This window comes from Haliotis rubra, unplaced genomic scaffold (genome assembly GCF_003918875.1).
Source record: "Haliotis rubra isolate DU_JTF1 unplaced genomic scaffold, ASM391887v1 Scf285, whole genome shotgun sequence".
Taxonomy (NCBI): domain Eukaryota; kingdom Metazoa; phylum Mollusca; class Gastropoda; order Lepetellida; family Haliotidae; genus Haliotis; species Haliotis rubra.
Window position 1 is genome coordinate 495,839 of NW_025766947.1, and position 26,084 is coordinate 521,922.

The following is a 26,084-nucleotide window of genomic DNA, read 5'->3' on the forward strand; positions in this document are numbered from 1 at the left end:
GCCCAGCTCAACTATCGGCGTACGTTGCTGGACACAAATGAAGCACCAAGGTATGCATATGAAATACTAGTATTCACTGTACAATACACAATACACAGCTTTCCTTGACAATATGACTATTTGAATATGACAATAAGTCAAGCAATCAGAACTCTTTCAAGAGGAAGGATATGCGTTCGAGGAGGGTCATGATTATTGAAGCGTCCATTAGGCGTCATGTATTGTTGCATGTTTGACGATTGTTGGATGGACCATTGTTTCAGACTACGAGAACGTACGAATAGGGGCGTGTACCCTTGATGACGTGGCGGTACGTGTGGCCACCCGTGTGGTCAGCCACAAGCCCTCCAAGAAGCAGCTAGTGACCAACAGTGGCTTCACATCACTGTCTCAGGATGGTTTGAAACAGGTCGGCGATGAGTTCTGTGTGGTGCAGGACCACCCCAATCTCAGGTACTCAGATGAGCTGTTGTGGAGCTTTGGGGATAGGGGTGTATGCCAGTACATCTCTCCGTCAGTTATCCGCAGAATACTCCCTATCAATGTCCTTTACCATATCATGTTCTGCCTTCCCAATATATTAAATTCAGGAATGTTTTGTGATTTTTAGAAATGTTTCATGATAGTAAAAGGCATATTGCCTTTGTTGTTTTATGCTGCAATATCCCAGTTCAATCACGGTGACCTGTTAATACTTGGACTCTTTCGATGTTCATAATGTCCCTTTTCAAGTGGGGATCCCATATTACAGCGCCGCACTCGATGATCGGTTGCACTAGTGACTGGTAGGCACATTTTCTGCTGGATTTTGGGCACGTGCTGATGTTTCTTCTTAGGAAGCCCAAGGTGGACTTGGCTTTCTTAATGATGTTGTTTATGTGTGGATTTTCTGGTCGTAAGCTTGCATAAAGTCATGGACATTTTGGAGAGTTGCGTATCACATGAATAGCCGCTCCTAAGGCCGTGGTCTAGGTTGGTTAGGATGTTGTTATCTTCGAGATGTTTCATCAGGTGACGACAGATTACATGTTCCAGTAGTTTACAGCAGACGCATGTAAGTGAGACTGGTCTGTAGTTGCTTGGTGTGTGTTTGTCTCCCTTCTTGAAGACGCTTGACATGTTTGCGTTCAGACAGTCCTTGGGGAGTACTCCTTGATCGATGGATAGTTGGAATATTTTACTGCGGCCTGGTAAGATGTTATTCGCACATTTCTGTAGGATGGTATTCGGAATATGCTCTGGGCCACTGTCCTTGTTAATATGGCTTTCCTTTCTATGGGTGGGTGATCTTCATGGCTTTCCTTTCTATGGGTGGGTGATCTTCATGGCTTTCCTTTCTATGGCGGGTGATCTTCATGGCTTTCCTTCCTATGGTGGATGATCTTCTTGGCTTTCCTTTCTATGGGTGGGTGATCTTCATGGCTTTCCTTTCTATGGGCGGGTGATCTTCGTGGCTTTCCTTTCTATGGGCGGGTGGTCATAGCTTTCCCCTCTATGGGCGGGTGATCTTCATGGCTTTCCTATCTATGGGTGGGTGTTCTTCATGGCTTTCCTTTCTGTGGTGGGTGATCTTCATGGTTTTCCTCTCTATGCGTGGGTGTTCTTCATGGCTTTCCTTTCTATGGGCGGGTGATCTTCATGGCTTTCCTTTCTATGGGTGGGTGTTCTTCATGGCTCCTTTCTATGGTGGGTGATCTTCATGGTTTTCCTCTCTATGCGTGGGTGTTCTTCATGGCTTTCCTTTCTATGGGCGGGTGATCTTCATGGCTTTCCTTTCTAGGGGTTGGTGTTCTTCATGGCTTTCCTTTCTATGGTGGGTGATCTTCATGGCTTTCCTTTCTATGGGCGGGTGATCTTCATGGCTTTCCTTTCTATGGGCGGGTGATCTTCATGTTTGTTCTCTTTCGTGAAGACTGACTGGATCTGGTCCAGGAGCATATTGGCTTTACTCTTGCTATCTCTCACGAGGCGTCCCTTGTTTATTCAATTTATCATTATTCAAGCTCTTGTAACTCGATACAGATATCTCGATATAATTTCATGGTACCAATAAGCAAAATTACCCTTTAACTCGATATTTGCAAAGAAACTCGATATTCACCTACCTTTCATGAGCAAGTATCAGGCTGAACTGAGATTCTTTCCACACGTTTACACACGGTGCGGCATGAATCAAAGGGAAGCGGGCTAATTTAGTTGAAGGTGTCACTTGTTTGTGATTTGATTAGGATTAATTAAGACGGAATTAATTAGGAAGTACTCACTGTTACAATTAAACACTACTGATAACGGATTATAGAATCCAATGAGGGTTTTGTGTAATCACGTGACTAGCCTGTGATTCTTAAGTTGTTTCTAAATGATATATGATGATATGCCCTGGTCGCATGTCTCGAAGTTCGGATAACCAATATTTATTCTTGGTCTCATGAATATCGAGACAACGGTGCTCGACTGTATAGCTTTACAAAACCTCTTTCAATCCGACAGTGACCTTTATGGCTCCCTGAATAATAAACATTTGAGGGATCTAAGGCGCTGCAATTGGCTGTGCAGAGTTGCGTCCCTTGAAAATTCCATTCTTGTGGGTTCGAACCCCGACTTGCCACGATCCTGTTTCTAGGTTTGTCAGCACCATACCTGTGATTGTGGCTTCACCATACCTGTGATTGTGGCTTCACCATACCTGTGATTGTGGCTTCACCATACCTGTGATTGTGGCTTTCACCAAAATAGTAAACATCTGCCACAATGTGGGCTTTCTTCCGACACTCAGTGAGGTAACTGGACTCCTGGTCAGTGTCGTGTTAAAACCCAGGTTTAAATAGACATGATTTTGAATTTGTGAAAAGCCAAGGTGAACATAATTATACAGACTTTAATCGGGATTCCTGCCGGTGTTTTCAGCATTTGATCGAACCCTTTACGTCTTGAGTTTGATAACGAGCTTTGTCGACACATATCGCTGCTTTTAGCAAGTGAATCAGACTGATGTGCTGAGGCCAAGGTAATTGTTGTGAATATTCGCAAGGAACGGTTTGATGCTTTGATTTTTACCAACAAACATTTAAAACCTTTATGCAAGTACATGTACTAGCTGATCTGAGTACATGGAGGGTTGCAAAGCAAAACCACCTATGTCAAAATGTTTGCTTTAGATGGCAGCTACCCTGTGATCAAACTGTGGTCTTCATATGAATATTACTTTTTGAAATATGACTATGAAATATCTTGAATTATGTTAAAATGGCCTAAGTCAGACTTAGGTTGTTTTGGCAGGAACTTATTTGACTTGGTCTTTTTGCCTTGTAATGATTACACAACTCTTCAGAAGGAGGTATGAAAGTGAGTTTGTCCAAATGTTTTTGGATGCAGTGCTGCCTTGAAGAATGTCCGATTTCTCCATATTCTGGTGAATTTGAGGTGAGTTTCAACAAAACCCAACCACTTTTGATGTAGGAATAACATTCATATGAGAAAATTGGTTTAAACAAATCTTTGTGACCTAGGTTTTTCTGCATGTAAGTTCTTTTCATCATGATTTTCAATTTTATATGGCTACACCTTGATATAAGAGAATCCTAACTGGGTAATATTTCAATGGATAGTATTTCAACTTTAGCGGTTAAATATGATATTGTATTTACTGAAGTTAAACAGTGAAAATGAATTTTCATGACTTAGGTCATTTCTGCAAGTAACCTTTATTTCACAATGTTAACATTTTACACTGTAGGTTTGATAGAAAACAACATAACAACCATCAAAGCTTTATTTCTCTGAAAAATCTCATATATTGGAAAACTACTGCCTTCAGAAGTTTTGGTTGAGATTTTCCAGTACCTCTCCCCTTTGGAGATTGTTAAGGATGTGGCCCTTGTCTGCTAATATTGGAAACTGATAGCTCAAAGCAAATCCCTATGGTCGAGACAATTCTGGTTGGACCTGCAGTTGTGTGACTGTCGCAAGAAGATGAACCATCACATTGACTTAACTGAATACCTACCCCTTTGCCTGAAGTTGAAACACTGTACATCTAGCATCATTGCACAGCGTCAGTTTACTGAACAATTTGAGGAAGTTAACTATCTCTGGATGGATCGGATATGATATCAATGATGTATTGAACAGTCTTCAGCTATGTTCAGGATTAACCCACTTGGTAACCCATGGATTGAAAGATCTCAAAGAAGAGGATCAACTCAAGATTGTAAAGTCCATGCCAAAGCTACGGTGTTTGGAAATATGCAATTCTTTACCAGTTCCTCCATCAACAGCAAGTCAAAAGTTGGTTCACAATCCATGTTTGGCTTTTCTTGTTGTCAACCCAAATGGTGAAATCAATCAATGGTCACAATTGGTTAACGATTATGTTGGAGAAGTTTGCTTTGGACATTGTATCCTACAGTCCTTATCAGAGCCCCCCTTGACACACCGCAGGTGGGTTTACTCCATATCTTACCCAACACGATCCACTCTGGAAACTGTGAAAGGCACAAAATAGATGTAAAAATAGAAAAAAACTTTCTACTGATGATGCTGTTCACATGATATTTGATCATGACAGTGAAAGTGATCCGGATAGTTTCTCAGATGTTTCTGACGACAAAGATCTGGAATATGTGCCGGATACCCAGGACTTGTCAGAAGATGAACACCCTAATTGTGAAGAATGTAAAGATAAGGCTCTACTGGTGGTTGACAGTGATGTTGTTGCTGCCCAAGTTGATGTATCTTCGCTTGATGGTATTGCTGTTACAACGGTGGTTGAAGAATCACAACCATAAGATGGTATTGCTGTCACAACAGTGGTTGAGGATGCACAACTTTCAGATTCGTTTAAAGTGCTGAATGCTGAAAACAAACATGAACACGAAACAATTCTGGAGAAACGAAAAACGTCTAATCCAGATGAATGGAAACGAAATAAAAGAAAGCAAAACAGTGTTTGTGGTATGGAATACATCAACTAAAGAGGAAAGGTTGTGAAAGGAAAACAGTTAATCCCTGTGAAATGTCGAAGAAATGTTTTTAAAAAATGAAAGATGATGCTCAAAAGATTTTTGAAACCTTTTTATGCCATTGGCAACATAAGGGATCAAGACCACTACCTTTTTGGATTGATAGATCAGGAATCTTAAAAAAAAAAACCCATAGAAGTAGATGTACTTCACAAGAGAAGCAAACGGGAGCGCGAACTAACCCTTTCATTTTGCTTTGTAATTTTGATGTGACTAAGGTGATTCTGCTTTGTACCGCACATAAAAAATAATCATTTTCTTCATTTCCTGTTACATTTTGGGGAAAACGGACTGTCCGGTACCTAATTGCCTTTGCTTCAAGCATTACTAAGGTTTAATAATGACTTGTGTACAAAAAACTGCAAGATATTTAAGAACTCTATTTTTTCGTTCTCATGAAAAGTTTGAAATTGTGACTAAGGTTGTTTTGCTTTGCAACCCTTCACATGTACTTATTGAGTACATGAATTACCAGATGATATTAGGATGACACAAGGACCTCACGAGTAGCTAATATGATAGTTTGTGTTTACCAGTTTTACCAGTGGATGTTCCTGGTTCGCATACTCTGATGTTCTTACAATCATTGTAACCCATGTTGAAAATCTGCACATGCTCTCAAATATATGCTCTAAAATATTAAGTATATGATAGTCCCAAAAGTGTTTTTTAGGATGACCATTCCATGTTAGAATAAGTCGAATTATCTTTACGTTGATCTTTGCGCATAATATCACTTGATTGTCTTGTCCAGACTAGGCTGCCAGGCGCGTAGCAAGCCAATTCTTTTCGTGTAATAGGTTACAAAGCTATATTGTAATGTAGATAGTATTGAGAGCTTGCCCAACTTTCATTTTCATGTGTAACCCAGGGCTTTTTTATAATGGTAGCTACGCCCCTGGCTGCCGTCATATGGCTGGTCATTCGTGACTCACTCGTGTTATTCCGGGACAAGCCGAATAGCGGCTTGTGTCTGTCTGGAAGGGTTCCGTATTGGCGTATGAACATCAGAACTACTTCAAACAAGAACGATAACTCAATCCCTTTTTTGATTCTAATGGTACTTAATATCACCGAAGCACTTGTACATGTGTAGATGTGAAATATGAGCCCAGTGTGAAAAGATTATAGTTGATTAGTTATATATAGATATAATATTATCGTTTTGAAACTCGAAGCGATTTATAAATATGCTTGTATTTCCTAACAATGTTGAGAAGCGCACGTACAATCTCCAAAACAAGCAGGCAATATCGTCAGAAATAAACTCAATCGGACCCATGGGACCCGTTATGTAAACAAATGCATGTGTGCGTATTTGAATCTCTCCCCGTCAATCGCATTATTCTTATTAAAAACTTCACCTTAGGTAGCACAATTCTGTTGTACTTTCAATATGACGATGTACATTTTTCATGATTTTGTAAACAATGCCATAAACGATTTAATTTACTTAGGGTTATTTTTATCAAAGCATTTTCGCACATAACAAGCATCGAGAGGGGGTCTAGTCTTCTTGGGGGCTACGGAAAGAAGGGAGTGGTGACGAGTGATGGCTGGTGTGTTGCTGGGTGTGGCTTTGACTTATAAATGATCATATATACTCCTGACGAAGCCCAAAACACAGACGTTTTTTTCCAACGCAGAAATATATATACCTTTGTTCTAGAGACAGCTGGGCGGAGGATTTTTGTGATTTATTAGTTGCATCGTGTTTAGGAGACCGGAGAAGGTGCACACTCGATGAGTCGGCAGAGAATAATCTCCCAAGAAGTCATGTATACCTGACGTTCATCGTTAAGTAGATGGGCCTACTTGCCTAAAGCAATCTTAGCGTTATGATGATCGAAGGCCAATGTTAAAGCATGGGGGTTACGATCACCTTTACGCTACGAACGCTTTGTGGACCGGGACCAGTTCATCTGTTACGACAACGACCTCACGTAATGAAGTGATGTCATACCACAGTGATGTCATAGTATTACGACACTGTCCTGGCTTCTGCTTGTAGACTTGTCGAGATGAGCCAGGAGCACGGAAAGATCCGACCAGCTACGGGGGATATCGACTTTAAAGACTACCCACTGGGAAGCTTGCTGTTTCTGTATCCATATCATGTAAGTTGACCAATCCCTATATTTATCTCCACAACCTGCATCTATTTAGTAAACAATAAATTACGTCATCAAGGAAGTACTCAGTAGAACTACTATTGTAGTTTATTTCATTTCGTTCTCAATCTCTCACTCTCTCTCTGGACTCGTATTTTCTATATTTATAGCCTATACACCTGCAGAAATCACTTGTGTGTGTGTGTGTGTGTGTGTGTGTGTGTCTATATATATATATATATGCATATTTCTGCAGGTGTATAAGCTATAAATATAGAAAATACGAGTCCAGATATTACTTCTTGCTAAATCTCCCTTATATCTGCACAAGATCTTCGCCGGTATAGGTGTACAATGAAAGCTGTAAAACGGCGAAAGATCTTGTGGAGATATATAGGAGATTTGGCAAGGAGAAATATCTGGACTCATATTATATAGGTGTTTGTGTGTGTGTGCGCGCACTCAGGGAGAGAGGCGGGGGGTGGGGGTGTGTTGAGAAGTGTGTTCGGCTGTCTCACACTCAAGGCCTCAGTAATGGGCGGTTTAACGCTTCACCACTTATCCTGACACATGGTACTCTGTTTCAGTCGTGCTCCACAGCCTACAACCACCCCCTGTATTATGTGCACTCCGGAGAGAAGATCGTCGGGGTGTGGCGTCCTACCCGGGGTTGGTAACCAGTGGGAAAGGGGAGAATATCACGGGCTGTAGCGTCCCATCCGGGATTTGAATACAGACTTGGGATTTAAGGAACTGTCATATATCCAGCGCTTGTTACAGCTGCACTAATATGTGGAAGAGTCGATGGCTGAGTGGGTTAGATGGCTGACTTTGTGTGCTGGCCTTTAAGTGCCTTACTCTGAGTGTGTGGGTTCGAATCCCGAATTGAATTGGACGCATCCTGCCTCTACCTTTGAATATTGTGCAGAGCGTTTGCCAACAAATATTTAGATTAACCACAAGAAAGTTTCCATCTAGCCAATTACGATTTTTGTTTGTGGACTGTTAAAGATACCTCACCACTCCCAGCTCGACTGATGGTACTAGAGCACATCACGTGATACAAGGGAAACAATGTCAGAGAACAAGGGGACAGTGACCGGCTCGCATTCCGTAATCGATTTGGGGTTCTGTATTTCAAGATGCAACTTTTAAAATAAACATACTTGTTTTTTCCTTGGGGCATTAAAACAGTAATAAAATTGTTATTTTAGATTTAAAATATTTGCGTGTTCGTCTTTAAACTGTACAAATCAGACCTTGGAAGGATCTTTGTATGATACTGTTTACGTGTCTGTAAGTACTAAACGGCCACGTGGTTGTATACTGCAATACACACGAGGTATGTGTTGGGTGGAGTGGGGGCACAGTGGGGTCTGGTCCACTGTCAACTGTCCAGTGAGGTTTCGTGCTTGTGCTGCTAAACGTTGTCTCACACAGACAGTACTCCAGTAACCATGGAAGCATTCACTCCATTTCACTCCAGTGAAATACTGACTGAGTTTGGTTTTACTCCGCTTTTAGCAATATTCCAGCAACACCACGGCGGGGGACACCAGAAATGGACTTCACACATTGTACCCATGTGGGGAATCGAACCCGGAGCTTCGGCGTGACGAGCGAACGCTTTATCCACTAGACTACCCCACTGCCCCGTGAAATACTGAAGTTGATCCGGAGTTCCAAACCAACATGCTGTCAGCTTGATCCCATACCTACCAAGCTGTTACTGGAGGTTCAGTTCTCCTGTCTGTTATTACAGATGTTGTAAATCTGAGTTTGACTTCAGGACAAGTTATTAAACCGCTGATTGAAAAGCCTAATCTTGATCGCAACAAACTGCAAATTTACCGGCTGGTATCAAATCTGACATTTTTGTCCAACATCTCAGAGAAAGCAGTTAAAGCAAGATCCATGATCACCTTCAGTCATCTCAGGGCCTGCTATCTATTACTCGTCTTACAGAAGGGGATTCAGTACAGAGGCAACTCTCAATAGAGTCTTAAACGATTTGAGGACCAGTGTTGATGACGGAAATGTTGTTTTGCTCCTGTCAAATTTATTTGCATTGATACCGTTGACCACACCTTGCTAATAGACCGACTTCATACTGAATATGGTTTAGACGGCGTTGTTTTGGACTGGTTCCGCTCGTACCTGAGTGACAGATACCAGAGAGTTAGCATTAATAGCTACATCATCTGACAACACTCTTTTGACTTGTGGTGTACCCCAAGGTTCGATACTGAGCCCAGTACTATTTACGCTTTATTGCAAGCAAGTCTGTCAAGTCATTAGTAACTATACGATCAATAATTACGCAGATGACACGCAAGTGTACAATAGTTTTGCTCTTGATGACCAGTCACTGGGGGCAGGACTAAGTACGATGGAAAACTGTACATCCAAAGTTAGCGCCTGGATGAACGCCAACATGCTGAAGTTAAACAGCGATAAGACACAGGCTTTGCTCCTAGGACCTGAGGAAAGGCTGCAAAAGATCAAAGCAACTCATATCACAGTCGACAGTGATGAAATCAACTTTTCGACAGATGCTAGAAACTTGGGTGTGAAGCTAGACTCATCACTCAACATGGACAAGCACATCAATGACCTCATCAAAAAATGCTATTTTCGCATCCGAAACACAGGTAGCATACGCCACTTTCTCACAGAACAAACAGCTGCAGTACTTGCACGTTCAATGATTCTCGCCAGGATTGACTATTGTAATAGTCTGCTTGTAGTGGCTCCAGCACAACAAATTCAGAAGGCTGTAAAACACCCAGAACTCAGCGGCTATAATTGTCTCATTGTCAAAACAGTCATGTCACATCACTCGAGTACTCAGGTATCTCCACTGGCTGCCGGTCAAAGAACTGATACATTATAAGATCCTCGCCCTCACATATCAGGGGCGGTGGGGTAGCCTAGTGGTTAAAGCGTTGGCTCGTCACGCCGAAGACCCGGGTTCGAATCCCCACATGGGTACAATGTGTGAAGCCCATTTCTGGTGTCCCCCGCCTGTATGTTGCTGGAATATTGCTAAAAGCGGCGTAAAGCAAACTCAGTCAGCCAGTCAGTCACATATCAGTGTATCAATGATACAGCTCCTGGTTATCTATGTGATCTTGTCGAAGACCTAGTCCCGACAAGAACTCTCCGTTCCAGCTATCAAATGCTGCTTAAGGTCCGCGACATCAAGCTCAAGACGTTTGGTGGATCCTTCGCACATAATGCTGCCGTTGAATGGAACGCTCCCCTTATTGATCTGAAATCAACTCCAACTCTAACTTAGTTCAAGAAGCATCTTAAGACCTACCTGTACAATAGCAATGGATTGTAAACATGTTATATCTATGAACTCTGTTAGCGCTTTGTGCACCTTTTGGTGTGGAGTTTAGCGCAATATATGAATCCATTTTATGTTTTACAGATTAAAGATGACAATGCAGCAGAGAGGGTTCGGGTGATCCTGGCACAGTCAGGCTGGTAAGGCTCATCATCAGCTCAGGGCCCTTGCCCCCTCTACACGCAGCCCAGACAGCGAATGGGACTTCTCCCAGGACACGCTGCCTAGTCGAACCCACCAAGAACTTTCCGGAGAATATGAAGGCTCCCCAACACTGCAGCCTTCTGCATTACCCAGAGTGTCAGAAGGGATGTACACCCTGTGGAGAACCCGGGCACTCTTCTGATCTGCGCCAAGAGATCAGGAGGTACCAAACCAAGGGCACCGAGAACAATGGGGAGCCTGACGACAGTGTACTTGGGATGCAAGCGAGACATTTCAAAGGCGAGGTCCGCATATTTATCATGCTTTTCCTGAATCTTGTTAATCACATTGCTGTAAAAAGGGACAGAACACTCAATGATATAAATAAATTCAATGGCTTTATCAAAAGGCACAAGATCATTATTATTACTATGCTTTACAGATTAAAAATGCTGCAACTCCCCAACACTGCAGCCTTCTACATTACCCAGAGTGTCAGAAGGTTTGTACTTTCGATGGAGAACCGGGGCAAGATATCAGGAGGTACCAAACCAAGGGCACCGAGGACAATGGGGAGCCTGACGACAGTGTACTTGGGATTATTATTATCATTATTAACCTGAATTTTCATGATAGGGTTCACCATTCATACCGTTATTTTCTTGGACACGACACGGCGCTAGGACCCGGCTTCTAATGGTGTTTTGAGTGGTAGATACACATAAGGAGTTAATGGATGTCCACTACTCTACTGTAAGGAACACAGCGTGTCGGAGTATTCCTCTCATTCCTTCATCTGGTGAATGGGGGCGGCGGGGTAGTCTCATGGTGTATGCGTTCGAATACGCGCCTTCGATTCCCCACATGGCACATGAATGAATGCCATGAGATCATGTGTGCATATAAGAACAACAGTAATAACGGCTTCTATCGGTTCGAGCTGCCACATTTTGTTTGTTGTCAAGTCTTCTACTGTCTTCTAACGCGAAACACTTGACTATTTACTCGTCTCATTTTGTATGACACAATCAATGTATTTTGAACAAAATATGATATTGTGATGACATGATAAAAAATTGTGAACTAATTTCAATAATCGAAAAGGAAATATGAGCCATGTCACAAACCTTTTCACAAACCACGCCTCGCTCCTCAGCGTTCTTTGTATCTCTCTATTGTATTGCAACATGACATGTATTTTACTGGATATATTTAGATTATTGTGATATGCGGTTAACACTCCAAAATTATGAGCACGTGCCACGAGAATTAAACACACATTTAACCTACTTACGTGGCCCTTGAGAACTTTGCTCTGAAACATCTGGTGAAAGGTGTGAAACAAACAAACAATAAGAGGTACAAAGGGGGCATTTTATAGATGTCGACTAGTGTAATATGAGCAACGAGCAGAAGTTGGCATCCATAAATTGACATCAATAATATTCACTGTTAGTGTTTATCATTTCTACATGCCATTCAAAGACCTCGATAGAAGGTATATTGTGAAGCTGTGCCCGAAAGAAAGTTTACTGTCTCTAAAATGTCCAATCATTTCTCCCCAAACTCCAAACTCCACCCCCAGCCCCAGCTGGGTTTTTTCCATCCACCCGGTAGCTTAGCTTTACTAGAAACCCAAACCATGAAAATCTCCACTCAACCTTAACGGAGTGTATCGTGACGTGGCAGTGAGCCGCCTGTAGTGAAGCTTTCATTTGAAACGTCACCAGTTGGCATAGAGCTCGCGATGTCTGACGACGCACTTCCCGCCACCGTTGCCGACGTCCCCACCCCGTGTCTGCTGGTGGACATCGACAAGGTGAAGAGGAACTGTCAGAGAATGATTGACACAGCCAGGAACATGGGCGTGCAGCTGAGACCGCATGTCAAGACTCACAAGACCATGTACGTATCATCGCCATCTTATTACAGTCCATACCGACCTACTGCCATTGTGCGGTCACTCAGCTATCTGTCTCAGTCCCTGGGCGGCGTTACTTTCCTTTGCGACATGCCCTTTCTGCAATGCTAAAGCCCTAGATGAAGCAAGATTTCCTCAGTTTCTGAGTCTCCCACTTCACTGGAGCTCCTTTTCAATTTAAAAAGGAGCTATTTGTTTTATCAAAATTGCATACATTCAGAGACTAAGCTTCAGTCCAGCAACTCAGCTATGAGACCAATAGAGAGGTGGGGTAGGAGAGTGAACACATGACCCTATATCACGTGTTGTCACATCGCATCTCTAGTCAGCCGTGAGAGGAGTCAAGGACAAGTGGTTTTGTCAGCCGGTGACACGAGTCACGGACAAGTGGTTTTGTCAGCCGGTGACACGAGTCACGGACAAGTGGTTTATTCAGTCGTCGCGGCAAGTAACGCTGAAGGGGTCGTTGTCGGCACGGGTACTACAGATGTGTACCCCAGGTACGTTTCTGTATACAGATATGTACCCTGGCCAAAATGAGAATACAGAAACGTACCCTAGGACGATTCCATTCCCATTGTGTCGTATTCTTGCTGAAGGGGTCGTTGTCGGCACAGGTACTACAGATACGTACCCATGGTACGCTTCTGTATACAGATATGTACCCTAAACAAAGTCAAAATGCAGAAACGTACCCGGTACCCTAAAAGGCGGACGAGTCCATATTCCGCCATCCCAAACCGAAACTGCATGTACTTGTTCCCGTTCAACTGATTGCTAGTGGTATTCATATGCATCACTAAATATCTGTTACTGTGTATTCTCATTACTTACATAACGCAATCAAATGTATCTAATACAACAGCATGACAGTTCCGATCAAGAATACGACACAATGGGAATGGAATCGTCCTAGGGTACGTTTATGTATTCTGATACATATCTGTACTACCCGTGCCGACAACGACCGCTTCAGCCGTTTTCTTGATCTGAACTGTCATGCAGTTGTATTAGATACATTTGATTGCGTTATGTAAGTAATGAGAATACACAGCCAACGACGGTTCTGTGTCGTTAAACTGACACTATTTGGCATAGTCTATGTTTAAGGGCGTCGAGGTTAATGAAAGTAGGCGTATCATTCGTTGGGTATTCAACTGGTGAAGCAACGCACCCCTGCACACCTTCTGATTTCCCCACCGCCATGCAACAAGTTACGCGTCAGCTATAAAAACAATACAGTAATTTTACCCAGGGATTATTTGAGTGTGTTCCCATTCTGCTTACACGTTACTACACCAATTCTACCTTTACTAAAATAAACTCGACCAAAAGTCAATTGTAGGCAAAACGGGAAAAATGACAAGAATAGTGTTTCTATGTATAAGGTATATTTATTCTTTCTGAATGCAATTCATTCATCGGAATTGACAAAATGTCATGGAATATATTTCTTCAGCATATGATGCCACCTTGTAAGATAGTTAGGTATTCGTCCTGGACCCGGCAGGCGTACCTCATAGTCCCCCATGTGCTGGTCATATAGTAAATGATGTCATTCTAATGGGGCGTGGTTGTGACGTGTTGTAGTGTAGATGTAATTTTAAATCAGAGGTATATAACATGATTACATACCTGTGAGTGACCAATCACAATCAGAGTATTAACTTGTATAAAACTAGCGACTATTTGAGACCACGATTAGCTTTAAATTACTCAATTAGTAGGACATTCTACAATTACAGTCGAATATATCCAATTCGGATCATATTTCGTTTTACCTACATTTAACCCGCAGGTGATGTTCAGGAATATGTGCCTAACTATCGACTCAGTAGAGCTGGAGATATATCATGTGCTTTGCAGAACCATGGTCGTATTGTGATATCAATTGTATTAAATCTCACACAATAGACGAACATTTGGCAGTTTGTATTCACTTTCATTGCGAGTAGCTTGTTAAGCGAGTTCACAAGCTGGCAGACGGGTAGATGGAGGCCGAGTTTTTTCAGAAGCACATTTTAATAAGTTGTGAAAATTGAAGGTTGCGCGAGAATTTCGTTCGCGCGGTATTGGATCTACCGACTGCTATGAAATTACACAGAAATGTAGAATATTCAGAATAGTCACTTTCCTATGTGTTGATGTAAACTCAACTGCAAATACTTTATAGGTTTTAAATATAGTCGCTGCTAAGTGTTGACCGACATTTTTATAAGCGTTAGAAAAAACCAGAAATATCTTTTTATCCTACACCGATGCAATCACTGTGTGAAGATATTTTCATTTGGCATCTTTGCGGAAAGTGTGAGCGAACAAAAAATACTGCCTGGTACCTGAATGGCATACGTTTATATGAAGTGTGTGTGTGCTTATGTAGATCTATAACTATCCGATACGTAAATTAGCTCTGAGATTCCCATATTCGGCTGTTTGTGTTGATGCATTCAGTATAATGTTGTTCCATTATAAACAGAGCTTTAGCCTCATCTTCAAATGAAATGAAATTACTGAAATAAATTACACCTTTTTAGTTGACGTCATGGCTTGTAGTATGTCTTTTGTGACGTCGGAAAAGACGGCATTGGTATGCTGACAAGTATATATCTCACTTAATATCCGTTCAAAGTATAAACAAATATTGGTTTGTCAATCAGAAGTCGACGCTCATTTGACAGAACACGAAAAGACTGATTTTACCATTTGAAAAACGTTCGGAATAGATAAACAATTACCTAGTATGACCGTGTATCTCAACGTGGACAACAAGCGTTTCTGTATACAGTCTGTCTGTCATATCTGTAGTACGTGTGCCGACAACACCCCTCCAGCCATAATATTACCGTTGGCGTCAGTCATGGCGTCACGCTGCACAGACACTTGGACAATTTCATATGAATATATCAAATTACTGTACATGTATTGTATCTATTCTAAATATTAAGTATTGAGTCTATACATGCATTGAATAGGCGAATGGATGTCAGAAAATTTTAGAAAATGCTTCATAGAGTAAAATCTGAATAATTCTTCGTTTACGTTTCAAACTTGTATCCCAGGCTGGTTAAAGGTTTTGGGATATCTCTCTTCAACCACAGAAGTTCATCAGTGGGTCCACAACACTTTATTCGGCAGCTAAGTATGTAATTACATGATAGTGCAGCAACAGCCAGGCAGCATCACAGAGGCGATCGTCAGCCCACCTGCCTAGCCGCTGTCCGAGGGTCAAGTCCCGTTACATTAAGAATTCATAGTCTATGTACTACTGACTGTCAGGCTGCCCTGTATCGTATTACAATACATGTATGGTCAACCTGCAGTATCCAGCATGCGTCTCATCCACAATGTTAAACTTGTATATTGTCACCACTGTGATTTAGATTTGGATAACTTTAATTTAACTCAGAGAATATACAAACATATCTACATGTATATTCCCCGATAAAACTCATACCCCGCCAAAGCGCCTACGATACTTGAACACATTAATCAGTTTCATTATAATCTCAGTGAGCCTAACTCAGTAAATCAACTCAGTATATTCAAATCATATTTCACCAGATAGTTCAATTTTACAGCACCCAGTGACTTAATCCCTTATATCCGGCACAACATCAAGGAGATGTTTGACAGACGTTTAGAAGTTGGTAGGGCAGTACGGGACACTTGATATGGACGTGCAGCTACTGTATTATTCACAAACGACGTTTCTGGACTATACTTGCCCCTCCACACGTCGTGTGTAAATACTAAAGTTGCACAACCACATCAAGTGCCTTGTATTAACATCAAGGAGATTATAATGTAGTAACAAAATTCGACTTCACGGGAATACCCCGCTCAAAGTGGTCTTGCTCCAGTAAGCCCAAATAATAAGAAATCGTATTTTTATGAATTCGTATTTTGAAGTTTCTGCCAATTTCACTGTGATACGCATGATTTCCTAATCCACACTGGAAGACAGTGACCAAACTGATACTAGTATATTCTTCAAACCTACGCAAAGCAAAGTACTTCATGTTTCATAAGTAAAAACACAAGTCATCATCAGGGAGTAACTTTGATAACGAGCAATGGGAAATAACTACAACGTAGAACCACCTGTATTCAGAAGGTCTGACACGTGGTCATCTTAGATTATGTCAACGGATCATTTCTAAATCTGTTTGACAAAATGCGGTATCAGCTTTTATCATGGTCAGTGTTTGATATGTGTTTCCTTGTCAGTAAGTCGTTGAGGAAGCTTGAAGGTGTGATCATGGTTGTTTAAATACTCACATGTTTATCAAATGTGTGTGAAGTGTAACCCATGAAGTACATATGTACTCACATATGGCTGATTTTGATTTCACAAGATGAACCTTTGTTACATGAATGTGGGAAATTTTCGATTCTGATTGGTCAGTCAGAAGTATCACTCTATTAACAATGTCTAATGTCTAGTGTAGATTGCAAAATGCAGTTTTTTCAGTAACTGCAATGTTCAAAGTATGTGTATCTGTACGTTTTGTGCTGATGAAAACTGACAGGCATTGATTGGAGAGATCATTTCAAGGTTTGAGGCATCAGAGAGCCGGTTCTACGTTGCAGACATAGAAAGTTGAAACATCGATCCATTCAACACAACTGACTGAACACTGTCTACATTTAGGCACAACATGTTCAGTTATTCACCAATCGCACTATAATCATTACACATGATTTTGTCTGTTTTTGACATTTGTGAAGTACAACACAATAATCATTTCAACACATCACTGAAAAACCAATAATATTTACAGATACTTATTTATTAAGGCCACATGCAGCTGACTGTATTTGAAAACAACAGATAAATTGGTGTGACAAGAGAGCAACCGTGATATTCTTGAAATAAATATCGAAGACAAGAACCAACGGGATCAATAAGATTAAGGAATACCGTAGTTACTGATGGAGTCGGGGTGTCGCACAGCACTCCAGCCCCACCAGGGCGAGTGTGCATGAGGCCGCGGTGATGGTGGTCTCAGATCTGACGTCCATCACTCAGATGAATCCGAGTGAGTGAGTATGGTTTTATGCCGCTATTAGCAATATTCCAGCAATATCACGGCGGGGGACACCAGCTGAATCTGACGGTATGCTATCACGAACCTTGAAATATAACCAAGACAGGTGTCGAACCTACAGGTTTTTGGTCTGCCCAGGGGGCGCGCCTTAAACGACTGGAACGCCAGCGCGATCTGGAATACTGCTTGGACTTTGAATTCCACGTTGTGTTCTTTGAATGTGTTTTATATGTTGTTTTTTATCGGGTTAAAGTGTTAATTACATAAACAATGAAGCTAATAATCGCGTTAAAAAAGGTAATTGTCAATAAGTTTTTTGTTTCACTCTGCTCTGCTCTGCTCTGCTCTACATCGCTCAATCACTCTATAGTGAACATCTTCCGTGTTTGTCCTTCAGAGAGGGTGCGGACATCGCCACGGCCGGCACCCGGAGGAAGATCGTTGTCTCCACACTGAACGAAGCGGAATTCTTCGCTACAAATGGCTTCGATGACATTCTGTATGGCTTCCCCATATCAAAGGAAAAAATCCCGAGGTGAGATAGCTAACTTAAAGGGCAACTTTACACGAAAATTAACCTTTTTGTCTTACATCGACTTATATTTTGCACATTTACCGAGAGTTCTATGTCCTTTGCACAGTGACATCAGATGCTTGATGGGCATTTAGAAGCTGGAAGGTGACATAACAACATATGGTATGGGCTTACACCTCCTTTAATATTTACCTGATGAAGGGGCGAGAAGTAGCACGGAAACGGCGTGTTGTATATATAAAAGAAGTTGTAAATCCATACCATATGTTGACTGTGACATCAGTGGTGCCAAACTGATAAACGAATGAACAAGCGTAAGAGCCTGGAACCCAAGGGTCAATAATATGTCCCCTGTCTGGACGCGGTAGACGTCATGGAGAGATCCTGTATTGCCCAACATCTACTCGATGTCTTATCCTCTTGTCTCTATGGTCACAGGTGCCAGAAGCTGACCAATCAGCTGTCCGAGTTCCACATCATGTATGACAGCGTGGAGGCCCTGCAGTGGGTCAAAGACACCCAGCTCAACACGGACAAGAAGTGGTCAGTGATCCTGAAGATTGACACGGGGTTTGGGCGAGGTGTGTGTCCAGCTCTTTATGGTAGAAATGCGTTTTGTCAGACTTCACTGTGCTGACTCCCACAGTCCCGCCATAGTCCGACGTTGTTTCAAGCCTGAAAGGAAACACTTTTAATATATTCCATAGCCCCGTAAAAGATTCGGGTTAGATTTGATTTTCAGCAACTAGACAGAATACAAAGTACTAAATGTAATTGGTATGGTGATATCATATTGTATCATTATGCACAACACCTATTTTTTGAATACGCACATGGAAAGCATGTACAAGTCATTTGATCAATTTGGTGTTATTCTGGACTTATTTTTGAGATCTTCGATGTTTACTGTACCTTATGAAGCGCCATGCAAGGCCTAAACCACACTGAGAGGTATGGCTCGGATTTAGATCCGTCTGAACATCAGATTTTAACTGCAGATAGTGGCACAGTACCAGTGTTGTGGATAGCTGACATTCACTGGTGAGGTGGAGGCCATGGCGCTGACGACAATCACTTCTAGTCTCTCCTCTACAGTTTTCAGTTTAATTATGATGTTGATATATAATTTTTAATGTTCTCAAACGTTTCAGCTGGCGTGTTGTGGGATAGTGATGACGTCATCACCGTCGCTAAAGCTGCAGTTGATGCCGACAACGTCAAGTTCCTCGGCATCTACGCCCACTGCGGGTGTTCTTACGACTGCACGGGGGTGGAAGAACTGAAAAAGTTTGGCGCCATCAACACAGACAGAGTGATCACAGTGAGAGACAAGTTGGTATCTTCAAGTAGCGTTGCTGTATTAGTAATCTAATCTATCAGACAAGTAGGTAACTCTCTTAAAAGGGCATTCAGAGGTCAATAAAACGCTGGCAGTGCTGAAATAGCCAGGACTATCCTATCTTGTCTTATCGTGTCTCATTTACCCGTCACACATATTGCTTTCGTGCTGTTCCAAGTCTCCCTGATCAAGTGATATAATATTTCTGTTGACTTCCTCCAGACTGAAGGCGGCGGGTATCGCCTGTGAGACGGTGGGGACAGGCTCCACCCCTTCCTGCAGTCACCCTGCAGACAACATGGCCGCCCTGACAGAGTTTCATCCGGGCACCTACTTCTTCTGTGGTAGGGACTTCACTCTTCTCACTATAGAACAATATAAAAGGCATATATACATACAAATTGAGAATGTTTAAGCCCCACAACCTCCTACAGTTCCATCGCATTTTAAAATGTATTGACATGTGTGGATCGATGCTTCCTATAGTGAAAGATGAGCTATCTGGGAGATGATTATATTTTGAAAGGTAGGGCATTTAGCTGATGAGCCATTAGAATTATGTGAATATCTGACACGATGTGCAAGCATGTGAAAGGAAGTCAAGCAATCAGAACACTTTCATGAATTGTTACATGTTTGACGTTTGTTGGATGGGCCATTGTGTCAGACGTCATGTATTGTTACATGTTTGACGTTTGCTGGATTGACCATTGCTTCCGACGTCATGTATTGTTACATGTTTGACGTTTGCTGGATTGACCATTGTTTCAGACGTCATGTATTGTTACATGTTTGACGTTTGTTGGATGGACCATTGCTTCAGAGGTCATGTATTGTTACATGTTTGACGGTTCGTTTGTTGGATGGGCCATTGTTTCAGACGTCATGTATTGTTACATGTTTGACGTTTGTTGGATGGACCATTGTTTCAGACGTCATGTATAGTTACATGTTTGACGTTTGTTGGATTGACCATTGTTTCAGACGCCATGTATTGTTACATGTTTGACGTTTGTTGGATGGACCATTGTTTCAGACGTCATGTATTGTTACATGTTTGACGTTTGTTGGATGGGCCATTGTGTCAGACGTCATGTATTGTTACATGTTTGACGTTTGTTGGATGGATCATTGTTTCAGACTACGAGCAGGTGAGAATAGGGGCGTGTACCCTTGATGACGTGGCCGTACGTGTGGCCACCCGTGTGGTCAGCCACAAGCCCTCCAAGAAGCAGCTGGTGACCAACAGTGGTCACACATCACTCTCGCACTGCGGACAGAAAGAAGCCGGCGACGAGTTCTGTGTGGTGCAAGGTCACCCCAATCTCAGGTACAGTCAGGCATGATGTCAGCTAACCACGGCAGAGTAGTGACCTTACCAAAGGCCTCCACTGTATGATCAATGTGTTAGTGACCATCCATGATCTAGTGGGTACGGTGTCTACCCTGACATCTGTAGCGTATTGGTACTTTGGTCCTCTGTCGCGTCCTACCCAACCAAATTGAATATGGTGATTATTATTCCCCTGGCTGGCGATTGGAATTCAGGGAGTATGTCAAGTACTGTGTCCTGGTCCATTCGGATCCAATATGCATTTGTACGTCGAGATCCTAATTGAAACAATTAGTTAACCAGAAATCTTTACGTAAAACAATTTGGTGTAATACCAACAAACAGCAAAAACGAATCAAACACACACACACACACACGCACGCACGCACACACAAACAAAACAAAAAAAAAACAAACAATAAAAAACAACCAAAAAAAGGAAAAACAACATACTGCTTGCAACATGAAAGTGCAACAGCATAAGAGTGAAGTGATGACGGGGTTGGCTCTTGAATTTCAGACTGGTCAGGCTGTGTCAAGAACACGGCATGATGCAACCTGTCACGAGCGATATTGACTACCCGCTGGGAACTATGCTCTTTGTGTACCCGTACTCGGTAAGTGGTGCAAGTGATGTGTTATATTTCATATTCTGTTGCGTGATCCATTTGATAAATATGTTTGTATGGTGACGTGGCTTCAACTTCTAATGTATTTTCTCACTTAACACATAGGAGGCTCCCAGTGAGAGCTTATCTTTGTGCACAGAAATTGGTGAAACCCAGTTGCCTTTAGGATTGTCGAAATGCAACTTTATGGGGTGACGCCTGAAGTTTGACGATCCGGGGACGCCGGCTGGGACGCATTGCCTGTCAGTCACAGCTCCTGGAAGTATGTGCAGCAATCCAGACTATTCTAGTTTAATATTCGCTTTTAATGTTTCCTTTGTGTTTAATCATTTACCAGGAGGAAGTGGGCCACTGTCATACACTACAGTTAACATGTCGATGTTCTATAACCTCCACACATTCTGAGATACGTTTCCATGTTGCAGTCGGGTGTCACAGCCGCCCACCACCCCGTGTATTATGTCCACTCTGGGGAGAAGATTGTGGGTATGTGGCGCCCCACCCGGGGATGGTAATCAGCAGGAAGAAAAGAAGATCATGGGGGTATAGTTCTCACTGGGTGGGTAATGGTCAAGGATAGAGAAGATCATGGGTGTGGCGCCAAACTGGGGGTTGATAATTAACAAGGAGAGTGTGACGTCACACCAGGAGTTGGTAATCAAGAAGAAGGAGAGAGAAGATCACGGGTGTGACGTCACACCAGGGGTTGGTAATCAAGAAGGAAAAGAGAGAAGATCACGGGTGTGATGTCACACCAGGGGTTGGTAATCAAGAAGGAAGAGAGAAGATCACGGGTGTGACGTCACACCAGGGGTTGGTAATCAGCAAGAAGGAGAGAGAAGATCACGGGTGTGACGTCACACCAGGGGTTGGTAATCAGCAAGAAGATGAGAGAAGATCACGGGTGTGACGTCACACCAGGGGTTGGTAATCAACAAGGAGGAGAGAGAAGATCACGGGTGTGACGTCACACCAGGGGTTGGTAATTAACAAGGAGAGAGAAGATCACGGGTGTGTCGTCACACCAGGGTTGGTAATTAGCAAGAAGATGAGAGAAGATCACGGGTGTGACGTCACACCAGGGGTTGGTAATCAACAAGAAGGAGAGAGAAGATCACGGGTGTGACGTCACACCAGGGGTTGGTAATCAACAAGAAGAGAGAGAAGATCACGGGTGTGACGTCACACAGGGGTTGGTAATCAACAAGGAGGAGAGAAGATCACGGGTGTGTCGTCACACCAGGGTTGGTAATTAACAAAGAAGATGAGAGAAGATCACGGGTGTGACGTCACACCAGGGGTTGGTAATCAGCAAGAAGATGAGAGAAGATCACGGGTGTGACGTCACACCAGGGGTTGGTAATCAACAAGGAGGAGAGAGAAGATCACGGGTGTGTCGTCACACCAGAGAAGGGGTTGGTAATTAGCAAGAAGATGAGAGAAGATCACGGGTGTGACGTCACACCAGGGGTTGGTAATCAAGCAAGAAGATGAGAGAAGATCACGGGTGTGACGTCACACCAGGGGTTGGTAATCAACAAGAAGGAGAGAGAAGATCACGGGTGTGACGTCACACTGGGGGTTGGTAATCCGCAAAATAGGAGAGAGAACACATAAAAAATGATTGACAATATACCGGTCGGTTAAAACATAAGGAACAATTACATGTCATGATACAAAGCATGAGCCCGTGAACCAAGTAAATTGAGACACTTTGTACAGCAAGTAAATGCATAACAAACTACGTACCTATCGCCTATTCAAGGACCACCTTTCTGTTGAACATTATGTTAAAGCTATTCTTAATCGTTCACATGGAAGTATCCTCAGCAAGTTACGATGCGGATCATTGCCACTGGAGGTTGAAGTTGGACATCACTCCATTAATCGCACATGCTAATGTTGTAACACCGTCGAGGACGAGGTTCATTGTCTTGTTGAATGTAGTTTATATAATGAAATCAGGATGAACTCTTTAATAAACTAGATATATATGATAGGTCCTTCAATGCCATATCCTCAGTTGATAAAGCTATTTACGTATTACCCAACGAATGCCACACAACAGTTTTTACCATGTTTTCTTATAGGAATGTTCACAAATGAGTCACTTAATATTATCACTGGGTCGTACGGTATTTTATGTATCTTTTATCTTTTATTATATTTCACAGTATTAATCTTTTAATATATTACTTTTCTGTACAACATGTCCTGTATGTATTCAGTGAGTCATCATTGGTCTGACACTCCTGTAAGTGTGTGTCACTCACATAAAATGCTTTCTTCTTCTTCATGATACAAAGCATGAGGCTGTGAACCATGCAAGTTGATACACACTGTACAATAGCAATGGCAGTAAATGCGGTGTCCGAGTTAATATTGACTTAAACTCTGACTTGTTGTTAGTTACTGGGAGGACAACAAGCCATACAAACATTTGATTTGCTGGGTAAACCGCCGTGCTGAAGATAGTATACCCTCAAGTTGGATGGCGGCTGGATATCCAGGGCAAATCTTCCCGCTACCTGTAGCCCTGATGTGATTGAGATGATAGAGGAGTCTGTCCACGTATATAGTCTAGATACAGTCTGGAAAGTTGCATTCCACGCTGTATTAGTGTACAGCTGAACGACTACAGGCAACACCTGGCGCCCAGAACATCAAAACATAATAACTTCCTCACCAGCGCACCAGCGGAGGACGATGCAATTCTAGTATCACCTTTACCCATATATCCGCGTGTTCGTGTTTTCTTGTGAAGAATTGACGTGCCTCTGCATGTGTCTGTGTAGCTGTGACGAGAGCTAATCATGTAAGTCGTACCTGCGTGTAGGGTGTATGTAACACAATAGTTTTGGATGGAGGACATTTTATCAGGGTGTCAATATATGTCAATAATATAGATTGATAAATGTTAAGGAGTCCGACACCCATCAACGTCATGTAAGTGGAGTAAGGACACACCCTCTTGTACCACATACACCCCTTATTGTAATGAGAAAACAAAATAGAATCAGGGCAAAAGAAAGTATACCGAGTTTGTCATTGTTTGATCATAACCATTTAGCCATTATTCCTACCTGCTACGCTTTGTAAAACATAACCTCTAGATTAGCAACCAATCTGAAAGATCTGTTCTCCAGCGTGAGCGCTCATCTGATACTGAACTACCTAAGGGAAGTTGATCTATATCATAAATTGTAACTGTGAAATGTCACTAACGAATTTACCTGCTTTTCAATTTAGTGCTATGACATTCTCCGTTCCAAAATGACAATGTAATGAATGTGTGTCTTTGAAATGAAACCACTCTGTACTTACAATGTTTATTAATGCAGACTTGTTCTCGTCACTATATGGCTGGAATAATGCCGATGTGACGTAAAGCCCAACTCAACTCAACTCAACTCTAGATTAGCAAGTTCGTGTACAAAGTATACTGGTTCGATGAAGACTGATTAGAAATGACTGGATGACCCACACTATGTAGTATGAAAATATTTTCAGCTGTGAGAGTTTCAAATCAGATTATTGTTCAAGACAATATAACCTTGTAGAAGTATGGCAACACTCAGGTACAGTTCAGTTGTTGGATAAATATGTAACGAGATATTCTACATTGGAAATCCATGATAAAAGCAATTGGGAAGAACAGTTTCTTTTGCCTCTCAGTTTATAAGAATTCAACTGTTATAACTATTCACCGATAATACCTCTTCACTGAAAGGGGTTTCTGTACAGGGAGTCATTGGCCAAGGGGATGTGAGACGTGAGACGTAAGACGTGAGACGAGAGACGTGAGACGTGAGACGAGAGACGTGAGACGTGGTGTCTCACCATCATGTAGGTGGGTGGAGTCCCCCACCCGATACCCGTGTCCTCTTCACTGACACCAGGTGAACTTGGGAAAACGTCTGACATTTTACTATACACGTGGATTTATGTGTGAGTGCACTGTGTTAGCCGATCTAACAGATTATCAGCACTAAAAGTCGAGAGTAGCTGGTTTAGATCAGCTACCGAAACAGATTCCATTGACCTAAATAAGCACACTATTCTGTGAGTGATTAACATTCTATGAATATTTCACTGAAACATCAGTGATGGATGGCTCCATTTGTCCACGAAATGGGGACAGCATATGGTGTCCTGCCGGTAACAGCTGCCACACAATTAGCAGTGAAACGTGAGTACATGTATAAGTCAAATAGGATTAGGGTATATAATATATGTATTGTAAATTAGACGTGCAAGTCAGTTTCATGGACACTTGCATAACGCATACACCACCAGCACTCAAATCCATCTTGGTATGAAACCAACACAAGGAAACGATGGCACGAGACATCATTACGGCAGTGATGATGTCAAATGGTGTTTACAATATAATTGATTACCTCAAATATTTATCACTTACGCCATGCTATAATTATGAACGGTATTAGTTTCAATCAATCACCTTTTAACGATCTATTAAATGTTTCCTGTTAGTAAAGACACGCTCTTATTCTGAAGTGCGAAAACACTGGTGTAGTGCAAGCCTTTACATACTCTTTTGCAAAATGATATAGACATGCAACTACAACTGTGCCAGAAAGTTGCATACCAGTTTATATAATTACACATCAAAGAGATGGTACCCCTTGGC

General features: G+C 42.1%; 1 protein-coding gene across 2 annotated transcripts in view; it reads left to right on the top strand.

The window, feature by feature from the left end:
• LOC124281578 (D-threo-3-hydroxyaspartate dehydratase-like) overlaps positions 1 to 22,477 on the top strand; it is a 38,940-nt gene extending 16,463 nt beyond the window's left edge. Inside the window, exons 5-8 of one of the 2 annotated variants that reach the window (XM_046717523.1) lie at positions 19,694 to 19,815; positions 20,612 to 20,801; positions 21,325 to 21,421; positions 21,859 to 22,477. In XM_046717523.1, the coding sequence (XP_046573479.1) occupies positions 19,694 to 19,815; positions 20,612 to 20,801; positions 21,325 to 21,421; positions 21,859 to 21,948 (499 nt within the window). In that variant the 3' untranslated portion in view covers positions 21,949 to 22,477. Of the gene's footprint in view, positions 1 to 263; positions 454 to 7,032; positions 7,139 to 7,719; positions 8,355 to 19,693; positions 19,816 to 20,611; positions 20,802 to 21,324; positions 21,422 to 21,858 lie in introns of those variants that run through there. The other variant, XM_046717522.1, reaches the window with a different exon arrangement.
• The last annotated feature ends 3,607 nt before the right edge of the window (positions 22,478 to 26,084 follow it).